The sequence below is a fragment of the Fringilla coelebs genome (genome assembly GCF_963513975.1).
Source record: "Fringilla coelebs genome assembly, chromosome: 14".
NCBI classification, from domain to species: domain Eukaryota; kingdom Metazoa; phylum Chordata; class Aves; order Passeriformes; family Fringillidae; genus Fringilla; species Fringilla coelebs.
The window spans coordinates 3203117-3221625 of NC_140040.1; the positions used below are offsets into that span (position 1 = coordinate 3203117).

Consider the following 18509-nt stretch of genomic DNA (forward strand, 5'->3'; position numbering starts at 1 on the left):
TGACTCTCACAGCGTGGTGACAGAACCTCTCCATCTGCCCTGACCTGATCCCTGAGACACCCCAAAGCCATAAGTTCATGAAGGAATAATTAGCATCTCGCTCATTATTACATTCATGAGAACTGAAATAGCTCAAGAAGCTGAAATAAAATAATATTTAAAGCCTGTCGCGCCAGCTTTTTTTTTTTTGTCTTACTGGTCAGAGCTTTGCTAAGACATACCAGCAAGGGAAGAATCACAATTCAAATCTGGGCTTGTTTTCTGCAAGTTAAATTGCTCTCAGAAAGAGCACTGAAGGTTAAATTATTTCTTTACATTCCCTAGGCACACAACCCCTTTTTTGCTGTCACGCAAGAATCCAGAATCCTAAACAGCGCCCAGAAAATCAGCAGTTTTTGGAAGAAACCACTGAAAGCAGTCAGGTCTCCTACACACAAAGACACCAGCACATTTTTCTCAATTTAAAATTTCAACTCGAGAACAAAAATATTTCCATCTTCTTTCTCAAGCCTTCAAAACAACTGCATCTCACACCAGGCTGGGATTTTTCCTCAGGGTACCTCGAGGGATTTGTTATCCAACGTCAGAGTTACAGCAGCAGCTCCTTGACATGCCAATGCCACGATACAGGCATGGAAGTGTGGGAAGAGCAAACCTGAGGCTTTTGGTAGCTGCTTTGTTTCAGGTAAAACGAGCTTTCCTCAGAATTTGGCAATGGAAGCCTTTTTAAAAATGAGGTAGAGCAGTAGTTATTTTTCCCTGGGGCAGGAAGAAAGAGCTGTGCTTCCTGGCGAGAGTAAAACACTTCACAGAGCTTAGGGATGAAGGCAGGGGGATGTGCAGGCTCAGGAGCCAGGCTGAAGCAAGAGAATACACCTTTCCTCTGCCAACCCTAATTCCTCACCAAGAGGACAGTTCAGACCTCAAAAACCAGAAATCCCACCAGCAGAAATCCCACTGGTGTCACACCAATTCTCCCTCTCATTTTTCAGAAATTCCAGCACACCAATTCCCCAAAGCCATGCAGCACTGGGGAGTGAGGGTGATCTCCAAGCTCCCTGTGCTGTCTGCTGACACTTCCTGAGGGGTGATCAGCCACATCTGGACCCACAGCACCCCAAACTGAGGGGTGATCAGCCACATCTGGACCCACAGCACCCCAAATCCAGGGGCACTCTGCCAGACCTTTCCTCTAGAAGTGCTCCCTGCTATGGGCTTGGAGGTGAAAATGGGGATCACTTGTTCCTTTAATAATGGAAAAATGCTTCTGGGAACAACAGGTAGGATCCCCCAGCGACCTCTAATGACACAGGACATGTCCCACCCTCACTCACAGCCTCTGGCTTTGGTATTTTCCCCAACAAACCCTTTTTGATGAGCACTGAAGCTGTCTTTTGTTCAAGTTTAGCATTAAGAAATTGTAAATGGTTTATCTGCACTCCATTAAATACTGTCTTTGAAACCACCCTACAAACTGGATTGTATCTTTTGTCAGACCTGCAAAAATGTGAAAAGGAATTTCATAGAATCACAGAATGGCTTGAAGGGACCTCAAAACTCATCTTGTTTCACCCCCTCTCATGGGCAGGGACACTTTCCACTGTCCCAGGCTGCTCCAAGCCCTGTCCAACCTGGCTCTGGGCCCTGTGCCAGGGCCTCCCCACTCTCACAGGGGAGAATTTCTTCCCAAAGTCCCATCTAACCCTGCCCTCTGGCAGTGGGGAGCCATTTCCCCTTGTCTCTTCCAACTGTCTGGAGCAGAAAAATGTAGAAAAAATGAATTATCTAAATAAGTTCTATTTCTACTTAATCTTGTGAAATTTATCTTCCTACTAAGATGCTTCCACCATTATGAATTTCACTGAAAAATGATTACAGGATTATTTTTTTTCCAATTAATCAAAAAGGAAAACCTCAGTGAAATCAATACACAAGACATCAGACTGTGATGAATAGAATATTCTAAACTGGATTTATTGTTCCCAGACATTAATGTAATACATAAACACATTAAAAGAGGGGATATAGTAACAAGCAACCCAGTAACAGAAAAAAAAGCAAGTCTTTGAAATTTTTGTTCTATACTTACACATGAAAATGTCCCCAAAAAGTTAAGAAGTTGTCAGTCAACATAGCAAGGATTTCAGATATTAAAAAAATAACCCCAAAAACTTGTCAATGACTTTGTCATAGCCAAAATGTTTCATTTGGGTTTTTTTGGTTTTGTTTTAAATTTATTTTTAGGCTAAAAAAGAATAACCATTACCTCATGCAATACACAAAGGCTTTAAAATAAATCCATTAATGCAAATGAAAGCCTGACTCCTGAGGCTTTTTTTTAAATTAAAAAAAAAAAAGCACAAAAAAAAAAAAAACCTCAAAGAGTTTCAGAAAATTAATTCCAACTAGTTTTCTTAGCATTGAAGAAACAACCTATAACCTCCTTGCACTCCAGAAATTTATTGTTACCTCTTTCCTTACACACGTGCTCGTAGTAGGTCTTAAAGTAGGTTTCTTTAGTAGAAACTCTTACCAGAGTTTCAAATGAAATTAAGTGCAAAAATGTTTTCTTAGTGTTTTCCAATGATTGAGGTAAGTAGTTTGAGGGGGGAAAAAAGACAAAAGAATGAGGGTAGCAGGATATCACCTGCACATACACCAGATGGAAGAAAAGGCAAATCTGAAACACAGGGAAAGGGAGATGGGAGAGGAGGACTGAGGAAAAAATAACAGCAATGATCAACAGGTGAACTTTAAACCAAAGCCCTTGAAATGCACTCAGCAGATCAGCAGTCACTGAAATAAAGGGTGTTTATGGGCATGGCTGGCGAGCTGGGCTCTGGGGGAGCTGGGATTGTGACAATAGTCCTGATTCCAGCTGACTGCCTGACAATGCTGGGAATGCCAGCGCTGCTCCAACAGCTGCACCACGTCCTGGCCAAGCCACACAGAGACCAAAGATCATCACACCAGGAGTTCCTGATGCCAACAAGGGGGTCACGAGCACAGAGCTGCAGCTTCTATAGTCAACAACGTAATATATGGCAAACGAGAGACTGAGTTAGCAAAATGTGGTATAAAAAAGTATAAAATTGTTTTTAAAAACCTCCTTAAAATGTTGATATAATACGATGTATGTGGAAATGCCATGAACCACAGAAGGAAAAGTCTAAGCCTTAACATTCAGGAGAGCAGAAGAACCTCTCTGGCCACATCACCCTTTGTATAGCAAGAGGGGGAGTTTTTGGTTTCTTTTGTTGTTTTTACCTTAAACATGAGCTTAATCCAAAAACCACATTCAAGTGTACATTTTCTGAGGCTTCAGAAGATGCCCTCCCCACCCTGTTTAAAAAGAAAAAGAATAAAGGTTAGATAGAAATGTCTAAATACAAGGAGCCCACCATCCAAGGGTGGCTATCCAGGAGTGGTCATCTTCCTCGATCTTGATGTTTTTTTGTTTTTATCTTTTTCTTTTTGTCCTCTGTTTTGGGTTTCAGGGCGCAGACGCACGCGGACACTCCGGCAATCGCCTTGGGCAAGTCCGTCCCTTTGCACCACTTATTTTTCTCCTTATCATACACCTGGACTGTTTTGGAGAAGACAGCCTCCTCCCAGCTGTAGCCTCCAAGGATGTAAATCTTGCCTTCCCAAACCGCCACCCCTGACTCGCTGTTGGCTTGCAGCAGAGGGGCCACTCTGGTCCACTGGTTGCACTGGGGGCTGTAGGACTCCACGCTGAGGATGTCGAACCGAGCCATGGTCTCGATGTTGTCGTCGCTGCCGCCGATGGAGTAGATGTTGTCCTGCAGGGTGCACATGCTGTGCCAGCCCCTGGCAGTGATCATGGGCCTCTTCTCCTCCCACACGTCCGTGCGGTAGTCGTAGCACAGCAGGTTCTTTCTGTAGGGGCCGATCTGGTAATCGTGGCCTCCCGAGATGTACACGAATTCCTTGTAGACGGTGCCGGCGTGGCCGTAGGTAAACCTGGGGCAGGCAAACAGGAGCAGTCCTTACGGGTTTTATCAAGGCACACGAGCATGCAGCAGGGACTGTGCTAAAGAAGCAAATGAACAGCAACTAAAGACAGAAGAATCCCTGATCTGGCGGGTGCCCAGTAACTCCTCTCATTCCTTCACCCTGCACTGCAGAGCGCACAGCCTGACAACCACTTTTAAATCACCCTTTCCATAGCTGGTCACTACAGAGCACTAAGGCATGACAATCACTTTTTAATGCATCCTCTAGAGTGTGTCACACAACAGAAATAGCCCATCCTGCTCTACTGGCATGACCTTCACTCCCATATTTCTGCTCCAGTGCTTGGCTTGCATCAGTCTCAGAGGGCAAGAGAGGGAAAAAAATTCACATCTCAGTAAGGGTTTTTGTGACAGAAAGGGGAAATGATCATGACACCTCTCAGACTTACCAGTAGGGATAAACCAAGAGAAACCAAGAGCAAAACTGCTCCTGCCTTGCCCTTGCACAACTTCAGGATCACTGGATACATTTCTTATCCACCGGGCACTCTCTGCCCGGTTCACCTGCAGTCCCAACACAGGCAGTGTCCTTTTCATGAGCCATCTGTCTGCTGTACCACCACTGCCCTACAGCTGGGAACTTCTTTGGTCACCCCAGGACAAGGCAGCAGACCCCAGCCCACCACAGATCATGGTGAAGTAAGAGAAAATGAGATTGGAGAAGCAGCACCATGCATGCTGCATCCACAGGGCAGAGAGAAACCCCCTTTGATCATCTATAATAAACCCACTACAAACCTAAATCTCCAGGCTGTTCTTAACTTCATGCTAGGCTATTCCTAACCAAGCCCCTTTGAGCTCTCAGAAGGGGATAGCCAAGGTGATGAACAGCATCAGCTGCTTTAAACACATAATTTCTATATGTCTTTTTCCCCTCTTTTGGGGGAGGTGGGGTGTCAAAAGATGCAGCACCAGCCACAGCAAATTGGCTCTCACAAGGACTCTGAACTGTTCAATCCCCACAGGGCACAGAGCAATGTACTCATCAGGCTGCACTCACCAGCCTCTACCACCATCCTTTGTAGTCAGGCACTGGAGACCACGCAGCCTCCATGGCAGACAAAGCTCTGTTAGCATTGCTGTAGCCTTTGAACCGTGCCTGAACACGCTGGAGCTCTGTGTGGAGAGAACCTTGAGCTGTTTTTATTTCACAGGCTAATGGTTTCTCTGAGCCGCACAAATGCTATCGGAACATCTTCCACGCACCTGAGTGCCAACACTTGTGTGCCAAGGGAGAAGATGGCCTAGGAAAGAAACCCCACATTTACCCTGAAAGCACAACGCCTCTGAGATGAGCTAAAAGGTGCTTATTATCCTAGATGCCTACCGAAACCTCTGATCCCTGTCTGAATCAGATATTTTAATAGGTTCATGCTGCAAGAAGCAGAGAAATCCCTGACACGCTTGGGCTGACAGTGCTGAATGACCAGGACAGTCTGTTCAGCTACAGGGACTGGAGCTCCAGCCCTGGAGATCTTGCAGAGGTGACTTCACTGCTGTTCTGCTTCTTGGCCTCTGAAGGAAAAGACAGGAACAAAAAAGGAGAGAACTTTGGTACAGTTATGGACTTTATCCAAAAAGGCAACTCAGAATTTCCACAGCTCTCAATGTACCTCTTGATGGAAGCAGTTAATTCAAGCTCAGTGCTTCTGGTGGACATGATGTGCCTTGAGCACATGAACCCCTGGCTTTCACCCTGCCAGAAATAGCAGGCAGGTGAAGTGCCCAGAGATGCTGCTTCTTGGCTGAGGTCTCTTCCAGACAAAACAGGGACTGTCAATCTCCAGTGGCTCCTGGGCTGCTTCTCTACATACACAGGAATGGGGTTAAAATGCTCAGTCTGGGGATGGGATGGACAGCTTGAGCTCAGTTCATTTCAAACTGCAGCAGACTTTAAACCCACATGAAGCCAAGCTGCCTGGAGGCTGTGCTGTACCAGGGAGTTTGGAGGAGTCAGGAGGAGGACAATGTGAGGACATGGAATGCACCCCAGAGCCCTGCACTGCTGATGGCAATCACACTGCATTCAGCATTCAGGGAAAAAATGACCCTAAGTTGATAAAAATCCGCTTGGCCTTTGGAGAAGTACGTTAAATATTCTCCTACTCTGGAGCTCTGTACAGGTAAGCAAGCAATAGCCATAGTCTCAAGCACAGGCATGCAGCCCAGCACAGGCAGCTGCAGGAAAAGCACTGAGCTGGTTCTTTTGCTTCAGTCCATGGCTGTGTCCAGGGAGCAGAAAGGAGAGTGCTTTGACAGAAACCATCAGACCTGAAGCACCAAATCGACCATCAATTTGTTATTGACAATAGGACAACTACCCACTGAAAGGCACCAGAGGTGTTTCACTTTGAAACTTTCACTCCTGAAAGCTCATCTGAAATAGCATCACTTTCCTAGGAACTGCATGAAATAGATGCATAAATTGAAACCAATCAATACAGATCCTTTCTACAAGCCCTGTGGTTGAGAGAGGGGCATTTCTAAATGGGCAACAGAACAGGCACATCAATAGAGTGGGTCTAGACATCCTCCAACAGAGAACACTGAGCATTTTGGCAGCGTTATCTGCAAGAGTGGCCAGAAAAAAGCAGAGGCATTAAGAGAAAGGAGATTTGATTTTAACATCTGCTGGAGCCTGGCACCAATTTTGAATGCCTTAACCCAGATACAGTGCTGAAAAATTAGCTCCTGACCCGGTAACACCATCCAAATGCCAGAAAACTTACCATTTACTGCCCAAGACAGACATAACTCAGTAAAGCTTTGGGAATCCCCTACTCCAACCAAAGTCCAGGTGAACTGTGGTTGCTGAATCTTGGTGTCCACCTGTCATAGCCCTGAGAGATCATTCATGACCCAACTGGCAGAGCAGATACCATCACTCCCCAACCTGTTCCAGCACAGCTCCTCACACAGCAGCTTTCAGTTGTTCTGCCAAACTTTAACCTAAGGCCACTCAATTACTTTCACTGCTGTCGGCAGCAGACCTTTCCACGGTGTGCTCAGGATGAGAACACACTGCCCCACCTCCTGCTCTGCCAGCTCCTCAGCCACCGCTGCTCCCTGCCGGGCTAGAAACTCTGACAGAAACTGCTCCCAGGTTCTGGGAAAGGGGGCAAAAAATACAGGACCTCTCTGAAGAAAGGGAAAGGGATCCCACAACCAAGGAGCCTAACTGTTACTGTTGGGCTGGACATGACATACACATGTGATCAGGGTCCAAGAAGAAAAAAGTTTTTTATTCTGCATGTTCTCCAGCTTTTATACTCTTAACAGAACGTGATCTTAGGTCATTAACTACATCACAATAACTTATTATGTTCATTGGTGCAAAGCAATTAACGTTAATATAATTGGCAAAGGTTTTACAGAAATGTAATAAGGCACATACACACATCTACTTATGCATGTAGTCTAGCTTACAAAAATTTTCATGTGTCTTTTCTAATCTGTTTCCATGCTGACGGCCTTGTCTTCCTCCTTGCTATGGATGCTCTCGAAAATCATCAATTTTTATTTCTTCTATTAACTCAGCTTTGCTTGCAGGCCAGCTGTCAGGCCTCTCCATACTTCCCCCTTTCTGTATTTGAGTGACAAACACAGCTGACAAGGATTTTTGCAGAGTTTGATGCAAAAATCCAAGCAGATAAGGGAGACAGAGAGTAATAATTACAATCACTAACAAAATTAACAATTTAGTCTTTAGCAAGGTTTTAAGCTACTCAGTGATGCTGCAGCTCTTGAAAAAACCACTCAGCTATCTCTATCTGTCATCATCACTGCCCCACCTCCTGCTCTGCCAGCTCCTCAGCCACCACTGCTCCCTGCCAGGCTAGAAACTATGACCAAAACTGCTCCCAGTTTCTGGGAAAGGGGGCAAAAAATACAGGACCTCTCTGAAGAAAGGGAAAGGGATCCCACAACCAAGGACCCTTATGAGCATCAGCCAAATTGAATTCCTTTGTAGCAGGCTTGGACCAGGTCCACACAGACAACTTGGCTGAAGTTTTCCCTGCCCCAGAGGCTGTTTGCTTCTCCAGCAAGAGAGCCTAAGTTCAGTCAAAACAGCTCAGCTCCTTCCAAGAGAGTGCTTAGGGAAAACAACGTGTTGTTTTGACCATTTAGGGTGGGAAGGAGAGGGGGGTGAGAGGAGATAAAGAAGAGGCTGTAAAGCTCTTCCTTAGAGGAGCAAGACTGTGAACAGCAGCATGGACACGGGGTTTGGTGCTGGCATGTGTGCTCAAGGACACAACCACTGCCTTCCCTTGCAAACCTCCACACACGTGGTATGGAGGGGCCTGACAGCTGGCCTGCAAGCAGAGCTGAGTTAATAGAAGAAATAACAATTGATGATTTTCGAGAGCATCCATAGCAAGGAGGAAGACAAGGCCGTCAGCATGGAAACACATTAGAAAAGATCCATGAGAATTTTTGCAAGCTAGACTACGTGCATAAGTAGATGTGTGTATGTGCCTTATTAAATTTCTGTAAATCTTTTACCAATTATATTAACGTTAATTGCTTTGCACCAATGAATATAACAAGTTATTGTGATGTAGTTAATGACTTAAGATCACACTTTGTTAAGAGTATATGAGCTGGAGAACATGCAAAATAAAACCTTTTTTCTTCTTAAACCCTAATCATGTGTGTGTATGTCACCTCAGACCTAACAGTAACAACGTGGCAAGCTCAGACCCAACAAAACAAACCCATTTTCTGGATGTTCAGCATAGAAGCTTTAACAAACAACCTCTGAGAGTCCCACCCCACACAGCTCGAGTGGAACACGAGCCCACACCCCAGCATGACCTCAACACGAGCCTGTCACTCCAGGGAACAGGATTCCAGGCAGTTGCTGGCTTGGGGCAGTCAGGAATGGCACCAAAAAGCCTGCTGCTGGTGGTCACGCTGCCAAGAGGACCAAAACACCTGCACATGTTCTCTTCAGAGGGAAGAAGACAGAAAAACACAGGAAAAGAGGAGGTTTTGTTGGGATACAATGCCTGATCGGGCAGCCAGGAAGCAGAGGACTGGAGCTTCTGGTTTCCTCTGCATGAGAAGTCTTGCTGCTGGAAGAGGGCTGGGGGAGATGTTGACTGAAACAGGAACTTACATCTGTTGGAGGAACAAAGAGATCAGATGGGGAGTGTGTTGAAGGGAAGAGTGGAGCAGGCAGGAGGAACTGTGGCTGGAATGCTTTTAGTGTCGAATGGATCACAGAATCCTCTCTCATCCTTCCTCCACTGCCAGTAAATCACAGACTCACAGGGATGGGGCAGCCACAGCTTCTCTGGGCAACCAAAGAAGGGTCTCACCATCTCACAGCTAAGAATTTTTTTCTAGTATCTGATCTAAGCCTTCCCTCTGCCCGTAGGAAGCCATTGCAGAGCAACAGGAAGAGAGGATGCAGAATCATTTATTTGGCTGCACAAATAATTCATCCTAAAAGGGGTCTGTCCCCTAAGGGGGGACTTTTGTCTCGTCCAAGCAGACCAGCCAGGCAATCTAATAAAAAATTAACACTCACAAGTCAAAGTTCACTTTAAATGCTGCAGCTGCAGAATTCCCAAAGCCAGCACACAGGCAGCAGTTGGAATATGCAGAGAAACTGCCCCTTTTTAGAGAGTCTGGGTGGATTAAGCCAACTGTGTGAACTTCCCCAGGATCATTTATGAGTAAAAGTATCCACACAGGATACACCTCACAGGTGACCCCAGTTAAGAGAAGGATTTAGGACCTGAAGATACTCTCCTACACAGCTTCCCAGGCAGGGCTGTGGTGTTTGGCCCCAACTGCTGGATCTGCCTAAGTGAGCAGAAATAAAAAAGCATCCTGCTTGTGAAGAGCACTCGAGCCCAGCTGCTAGCCTGGATCAGCCTTGCCTTGCAGCACCTGCCCAAAATAGAATTGGGCAACAGGCATCTGTGCCTTCACTGGCTGCCTCTGGCTCTGCAGCTCAGGCACCAGGGAAAAACCCTGAACTCTCAAACCAAACTGCAGGAACCTGCTCTGGGATGGCACCAGGAGAGCCAGCACTGCTGCTGAGCTTTCAGACGTCATGGAAACACCATCCATACAGTCTGTGATTCCCACAGATGTGAAACATCACCAAATCTGATCACAGCAAATGAAATGCTGTCCTGCTGTCCTTACAAAGTCACTGCTCTGACGTTGATTCAAGACACAGTCTGCTACAACAAGAGCTGCAGGGCTTAAACCTCTCACAAGAAAACAGCCAAGATTTAACTCAGACAGAGAGAGAGAGAGCTCACATTTGCCAGGGTCTGTATTTACAATACAGATAAATGGGTTTAGCTGTGACAGCCAACCTGAGCAGCCCAAAACAGAGAAACACCCTACAAGGAAAATCATCACACCAAGGTGACAAAGTAAGGCCAAAGAAATGACAAACCCCTTTGACCAAGATGTGAAAAGTGCTTCTGAAAATATTCAACTCCAAGTGGCCTCAGGAAAAGCTTTGTAAGAATTGCAGAATGAAATCAGAGCTCTTCCTCCCATCCTCCAGATGCACCTTGGGATGAAAATTAAAACCCTACTGACCCGAGGCACTGCCTGCTCAGCTCCCAGCTGCTGCTGTGGTTGGTATGGCTGATGCCACATTGGTTTTACATTCCCTTCCCTCCCTTCCAGGCCTCCCTCATCAGCTACAGCCACACAAGCTCCCTTTTCTACCACTCTGCAAACACAGGGGAGCTTCCAGACAGCTCAGTTACCTGGGCAGTCCTGCTATGTAGGTCCAGGAGTCCTTCTGAGGGCTGTAGGTCTCAACTGAAGACAGGGCCCCGTTTTCATTCCTGCCCCCAACAGCCACCAGCATGTCAGTGATGGCTCCCAGGTAGAAATCCACTCGTCGCTGTCTCATCGAGGCAACCTGGCAAAGAAAATGACCTGCTGGCATCTTCCAGTGTCTGCTGAGCGAGGGATTTAAGGGCTATTAACATCTGAGGATGGGGAAGTTGCTCCTTCCCTTTATGTGGTAAGGAGAGATTCTGGTTTTGACTATTATATTCATAAAGCACTTCTGTTTTTCTGCAGTAGCATCCATTTCGAACAAGGGAAACAAGGAAACATCTAAGAGACGGGTTACTCTACAAGCATTTGTGTTCATAGGAACTCCTTCCCAAACTCTGCAAGAAACAGGTGTTGGAATCACTGAAAACCACAAGTGCACCATCCAGGATGACTGATCCATGGAGGAATCATGACTGGTTCATATGGAAACCATAACTGGTCCCTATAGGAGCCATGACTGGTCCATATGGGAAGAAGGAGTGGCTGACACAGTAACCCACACAGACGAAGGGGTTTGTGGCAGCACTGGGAGCAAAGAGCTCGTTCTAAGGGACATTTACACACAGGCACTTGACAACTGTCAGAGACATTTCCTTGTTACATCCCACCCATTTCTGATTTATATGTACTACTGCTCGAGGGAGATGAGCCGAGCAATCACCTCTAAGTTCATTCTAGAATTATTCCCAGAAGTAATCTAAAGAATTGTGGGTGGACGCTGATCAGGAATTTCTCAGATGAGATGCCCAAATCCCAAATGAAGCTGAATATCTGCCCCAAACCCAAAATTTAAGCATTCCCACAAAGGACTCAAGCAGCTACTTCGACACAACCAACTTGACTTTTCATTCGGAAGCGCTGCCGTGTCGACTATTCCAACAAGCCCTGCCCTTCCACCAGCAAAGGAGAAAACACTCTAAACATCAAGGACTTTGAACAGAGAAATAATACAGCTCAAGCCTCACCTTTATCCACTGGTTACAGCGGGGGTCATACCTATATAGGAGATTTGACGCCGCATCCCCTCCATTGTCCCGGGAAAAGCTGCCCCCGGCTATGAAGATGAATCCTCCCAAGACCGCCACGCAGTGGTGACTCCGCCGGGCCGGCAGGGGCGTCTCTGCCACCCACTGTCCCTTCCTGGTGTCCAGGAAGCAGGTGTCATCGCAGAGCTCCAGGCAGCGCTCCGACACCTCCCCGCCCACGAAGAGCAGGCGCTCCTCGCAGGTGCGCAGCGCCGTGCGCTTGGTCTGCAGCACCGGCTGCGCCGCCACGCTGTTGTGGTAGCTGACGGCCTCCTCGATGAAACCCTCGCAGTTGGCTTCCTTGGGCAGCAGCGAGCACACGGCCGGCTTCACCCGGTGCAGCAGGTCGCTCTTGGGGATCAGGGGGAAGTGGATGTTGTCCAGCACTTGGTAAGCCTCGTTCTCCCGCTCCGGGTACTGCGTGAGCCACTGCAGGGCCGCCTGCAGCAGGTCGTGCTCGCACTCCTGCTGCACGTCGCTGCTGTCCAGGTACTGGCACAGCTTCTGCAGGGAGATGTTCTGCAGGAAGTCCGGCGTGAAGGACAGCGTGCCGAAGTTCTGCAGGATGAAGGAGTCGATGTAGGAGTCAAGGCGCTTCAGGTTGTAGATGGAGGCCAGCTCCTGCAGGTACAGGTAGTTCTCCTCGCTGACCTCGTTCTCCAGGTACTCGCAGCAGAAGTCCACCACCTTCCAGATCTGCAGCAGGTGAGCTGTCTCCAGCACGTAGTCGATGTTCCCTCCGTCCAGAGACAGCTCGCTGCCGTACAGGAAATCCACCACGGCCTTGAGGCCGATGTAGGAGGCTCCAAAGAGCTCTACCTCCTTCTGGTGGGCCTCCCTCATGCCGATGGTGAACATGGAGTTGAAGTAGTCGCTGCACACAGCCAGCAGGTTCCTGTGGGCCGGGACTCTCTGCTCGTCCACCACCAGCACGATGTCACAGAAGAGGCCTCGGTGCCTCTGCTCGTTCAGGCTCTGCAGAACCAGGCTGGAGTGGTCATCCCACCTGTACACCTGGAAAACACACACAGCATCGGGCAGGTGGCACCTCCACCACCATCAGTTCCAGAGTGGAATGTGTTTTCCCACTAAGTGCAGTCACACATGAGGCAGAGACAGCTTTTTTTGTGTTTCACGTTCACATTTATAATAAATTCTGACATGAAGTAGTTGGCAAGTGACAGAGTATGAGCCTGAGCTCCTCACCTTCACTTTGAAAGGCCTATGGAGACTTTTACTGCTTCCTACTCCCCTTTTTAAATAAAATTTACTCTTCCTTCCCCCACAATGCTGCATTGAAACCTCCTCCCTGATGAGTTATACAGGCACAATTTTCTGAAACTCTTCCACTCATTGTCTCAGAGACATCTTGCTGACATTTCCTTTCTTCCTTGTCCCCCAGATGACTCCTTACAGAGTTCTCCCAGCTAAGCTGCTCACAGAGCATTCAGAGTGGGAAGCACACACACAGCAGCACTCTGAATTTTCATTCAGCCCGTGTATTGTTTGGGTTACTGCTTGCTTGACAGCTACCCCCTCTTAAATCTTTCCAGAACTCTGCATTTCTAAGCTTGTTAGGGTAAAATCCCTCTCTTTCTTCCCACATTATTCCAGGCACACACACTGCACTCAGGAGTAATAGCTGTTTATTTATGTGCAAAGCCACACATGTGGAGAGCTGATTCCCACAAGGCTTCTCCTCGCTCCCAGAAGCTGAGGTAGGTTTTGTTCAAATGAATAGGAGCAGATATTTTTCTTTTAAAGGAAAGGGAAAATGTCCTCAGGACACATCCATTAAGTGCCCTTCTGGGATCCCTCTGCTCCTCACATTCTAACCACCAGCTCTGGATGTGTCACTGAGCTTTTAAGGCCACCAGCATTTGCTTTTTTTCCCACAGACTCGCATCACCAGCCTTAGGATGAAGCAAGATGGAAACATTTTGTTACCCCTCAAATGTCCTGCAGAACATGAACTGAACACAGCTGGCCAGTCCAGAATGCCAAGTGAAGTTTTAGGACCACCCGCTGGAGGAATTAAATGTGTGAGGGAACAGTTGGGTACCTTGTGAGGCCTCTCAATTAAAGCCAGGTTAAGGTAAATGCAAATAGCAAATACTTTAATTACCAAATCCAAACCAGGCAGAGCCTGTAAGAACTTGTAAGAGCAGTGAAAAGGGGTGGAATGGAAGCACATCCCTGTGTCCTACCTAAGGCAGCTCTGAGCAGTCCTGGCTGTCTGAATCTTGCCCAGTCTAAGCCCCCAGGCTGCAGTGCCAGAGGTGACACCTGAAAAGGTCACACAGGTGACCTGAGCCTGCTGGACACTGCCCCTTCCCTTCCCCACCAAGCTGCTGTTTCTCCTTGGAATCCTAATGCCCTGTGGCTCTGCTGGCTGCCCTGGCAGAGAGCACACAACCACAGCAGTCTGGAAAAGCCTTTGCTGGCTTGGTTAAACTGTGGTGGGACCCTCTCTACCCACCTGGCTGGAAAAGGTTTGATTCTTAGAGCCAAGAGGGCTTCTTGAGACCCAAATTAACAACCAAATGTGCTGCTCTTACTGTGACATCCCAGCAGATTCTCTTTATTTCCTTACGTTCTCTTCTAAACAATGGAGCCCAAGCTGCCAAAAATCCTGCTGCTGGAATGGCTCTGAACACTCCAGTGTGCAGAGTTAAACCAGTCTAAGGGAAGAGGCTTCAATAATCAAAAGGTTTCTGCATCAAAACTCTTTAATTTGCCTTATACTCATGAACACACCTCTGAATTTAAAAAGGGATCTATGGCATAGACAACAAAGTGGCTTCCACTGAGGAATAAAACTGCCAGAGATCTGTAACAGAAAAAAAAAAATTAAAAATGGTTTTTAAGGACTGTAAAGAATTTTCCTGAGGTTGGGAAAAGCTGATATTGTACAGAAGACTCAGCAGAAACCAGGGGGTAGAGAGGAGGGGAGAAGAATAAATATGGCAAAGGATAAACCACACTTCTGTGTCAGCTGTAATCAGGGGTAGCTGATGGTGGCAGATGAACAGACAAGAAATAACAACTTGCAGCACCCTCTCCCAAATCTGACTGATTTGATTGATCCAAACCCTTGGATTGAACCAAACCCATCCTCCCTCTCATCCCTGGGAGCTGGCTGATCATTTCTCTCTAATATTCCCTAATTCCACCATCATGCATAACGAGATTACAGCAGAATATCAGATTTGCCAGAGATCCCTCTCTGCTGAGCTGGATGTTGAGGCAGCAGCGTAATCCTGCCCTCAGATCCTCCTGGCAACTCACTCTCCTGAAATCCCTGTTGCCATGTGGGACTGCTGCTGCTCCAGGAGCCAGGCATGAACCCATTCCCCGCTGCACTGGAGGCACTCACAGCACAGCAGCTCAGAATTTCAGCCACTTGGAGAGTTCATTTGTTCAGGGAGCAAGAAATGGAGCTGAGAGCTGCACATTTCAGAACCAAGACTAATTTCATACTGAACTTGAACATCTTCCTCAAGCTATTTATATTCTGGAGAGCAGCCTTACGTTATCCAGTGATTCTAAGTTTAACAGATAGTGACAGCTGCTGTCTAAGCAAGCAAATAAAACAATGCTGTCAAGCTAATTAATTTTTAATGTGATGAATTATCATTACATTCAGACTAAACCATTTAAGTGGCAGACAGGATCAGGGAAAGATTATATTGGCAGGGATGCATTTAAAAATTAGTCCTATTTATCTTTCATCAATTGTGTTAGAGCAGAATTTCAGCTTCTCTTAGATTCAAAGATCTAATTCTCTCAGACTGTTAATGCAGCACTGCTGCTCATCAACGGTGCAAGGGAAAATTAGATCTGGCTCATTCAGCTTTGCTAAGGAGGCACTGAAAAGTTTCTCTTTTCCAGCTTTTTCTTTCTCGTATTACGAGGTACCTGTTCTGCAGTTCCTGTAACTACAGCACAAAAGCAGCTTGCACTGGCATGAAACAAAGTGAACATAATAATTACAGCTGTTATTAACATTTTAGAAGTCATCCTGAGGACCTGCATAATGAGCTGCCTGAGATGGATTTCCGTGAATTCACGAATAAAAACAATGTATTTGTGCAGACAGAGCTTTGATACAAAGAAAATGAACCCCACAAACTTAAGAAAGCAACCCAGGTTCTGCTAGCTCACTGGGCTAAGGATCGAGGCTCCCATCTTGTACAAAACCAAGACTGAATCTAAAGAGCAATCCCAGCTTTGCTTTGGTAACGAGCTTGGATTTTACGAGAGGGATCAGTTTAAAAAACAAACACACCACATTTCATAACTGAATTTTTAGTATAGAGAAACTACTGTGCTGCAATGATGTGGGTTTCTAAGTTATGAGTCATGATGAGCAGATGCCCATTTGCTGCTGCTTTTCCTTTTTTTCCCTTTAATCACTAGGCAGCAACTTCTACCAAAAATACTTGAGCAGGTAAACCACCATTTCCATCCCTTTTTAAAAGCTCTGAATTCTCACATTCCCCCCAACCATCCCGCCCAAAGGAGACCCTCTACGCCCAGCAGGATTTTTTCGGTAGGTGACACAAATCGTACGAACCTTCGAGGATTCACTTATCTTGTGCGGGCGGCAGATCCTGCTCTGCCGGGTTCCCTCCATGACCGCCCGATCCGCAGCACTTCTGCAACAAAGGCACAGGGAGATGTTCAGCAGCTCGCCAGCCCCTCCTGAGCGCTCGCACGCATCTTCGGCTGAGCAGGGAATGCAATTCCCGGCCCGGCACGTGCTGGAAAGGCCCGGCTTAAAAAATATTCATTTTCCCTCCTCGCCGCTGTTCCCCGCTGTTGTCAAAGGTCGGTTGTGTCAACAAGTTGGGCGCAGCCCAGCCCGGCACCGGGCTCAGCGCTGGCTGCCGGGGGAGCGCCGAGCGCTGCCCGGGGCCGGCCGGAGCCCCCCGGCCGCGGTGACCGACCGGCCCCGGCCCCGCTCCGGCCGCTACATCGGCCGGGGGGACAAAATCCGGCCGGAAAACAGCGGGGAAACAAAGCGGTGACAAATTCCTGGAGGCTGCAGCCGCCCCTCGCCCCGCCGCCGGGGCAGGAAACGCCGGCGGGGCGGGACCGGAGCGGGGCGGGACCGGAGCGGGGCCGGGAGCGGCGGGGGAGGCGCCGGGCGGGGCGGGCCGGGGCGGGGATCCCCGCGGAAGAGACCGAGAGCCGGGCCGGGAGCCTCGGACACATCCTGGAGACCGGGGCTGTTCCCTGCCCCGGGATGCTCGGACACATCCCGGAAGATCGGAGCTCCTCCCTGCCCCGGGATGCTCGGACACATCCCGGGAGCTCGGGGCTGTTCCTGCCGGGTCAGGGATGGCGCTGGCAGGGCCTGAGGCAAGGCAGACAGGGGTAGCCGTGCCAGGGGCACTGGCTGCAGGGAATGCAGGGTTTTTTTGTGTTTTGTTTGTACAGCGGTGATAAACTGTGCAGTGGCTGCGGGAGGGGCAGCCCAAACCCCACACCGTCTCTTGCTTACCTGGCATGACACTACCTGACCTCAGAAATTCACCTCCCCAGTGGGGCTTTCCCTGCTTCTGTGGGACTTTCCCTCATTCATTACGGCCCAGGAGGATTAAAATTAAGATCCTCCTCCTGGCGAGCAGCAGGCTGAAGGTTCCCTGCCTCAGGGGGGAAATCAGAAGCAAAGACACTACACAGACTACCAGGTCCAGTGTCAGTGCAGTGGTCCAAGGGGAAAAGCCCTTTGCACCCCGGGTACCCTCCAGAGGTGATCACGGGGACAGCAGAAGGTTGGGTGTGTGTCCAGGCTCCATCTGCTCTCACCAATGTGGGCTGTGACCTGAAAACTGACAACCCCAATACTGGGACCTGAAAACTGACAACCCCAATGCCAACTGTGACCTATAAATTGACAACCCCAATACTCAAAATTGACAACACCAATGCTAAATCTGACCTGTAAATTGACAATCCCAATGCTGACTTTGACCTGAAAATTCAGGGCAGCCTCTTCCTGAAGGAGAGCATTGTTCTATCCATTCCTTTCTCTGTTCTCTCCATTCCTTTCTCTGCTTCTGCACAGAAAAGACAGGGATGGAGAAGCAGGATTGGGGACAGGGATATAGAAAGATTGGAGAAGAAGCAAAAAGTGGGGGAGATGGCAAAGAAACACAGGGACAAGGCACTTGCAGGGGTGTATTTTAAGATAATGCTCTTGGGGGCCCATGGCTCTGCAGAGCCTTCCTGTTTGCTCAGCTCCCTCCAAATATTCTGAGACCCTTCCTGAACCTCATGGTCACATTCTAGACAGCTGAAGGTCACTTCAGACTCCCAGGACTCCATGCCTGCTGGAGATGTTTTTTTGAGGAGGTCCATAAGTCTTCACTTTCTCTTGTGCTTCCTCTCCAAGGACTCCTGTGACATGGACAGTATTTCTGGTATTTCTGCCAGGCCAGTGACATCTTCCTCACAGGATGAAAAGCCCCATGTTCTGGAGGTCTCAGAATTGCCATATGAAAAGCAAATCAGAGCTCACTAAAGTCAAAGAAGTAGGTAATTTCCTCACTCCAGTTACAGCCTGATGAAACTGAGCACAATGCTTCTCCCTCCACACATTAAGAAAAAAAAAAAATCCACA

The 18509-nt window shown here is 47.9% G+C and overlaps 1 protein-coding gene across 1 annotated transcript; it reads right to left on the minus strand.

Annotated features, from left to right (window-relative positions):
- Nucleotides 1-1964: 1964 nt before the first annotated feature.
- On the minus strand, nucleotides 1965-16930 carry KLHL36 (kelch like family member 36). The gene is made up of 4 exons (XM_084215350.1): nucleotides 16458-16930; nucleotides 11822-12895; nucleotides 10778-10935; nucleotides 1965-3984 (listed from the first exon to the last, which is right to left on the minus strand). The coding sequence occupies exons 1-4, from the start codon at nucleotides 16515-16517 to the stop codon at nucleotides 3429-3431; spliced, it is 1848 nt and encodes a 615-aa protein (XP_084071476.1). The 5' UTR covers nucleotides 16518-16930; the 3' UTR covers nucleotides 1965-3428.
- Between the last annotated feature and the right edge of the window lie 1579 nt (nucleotides 16931-18509).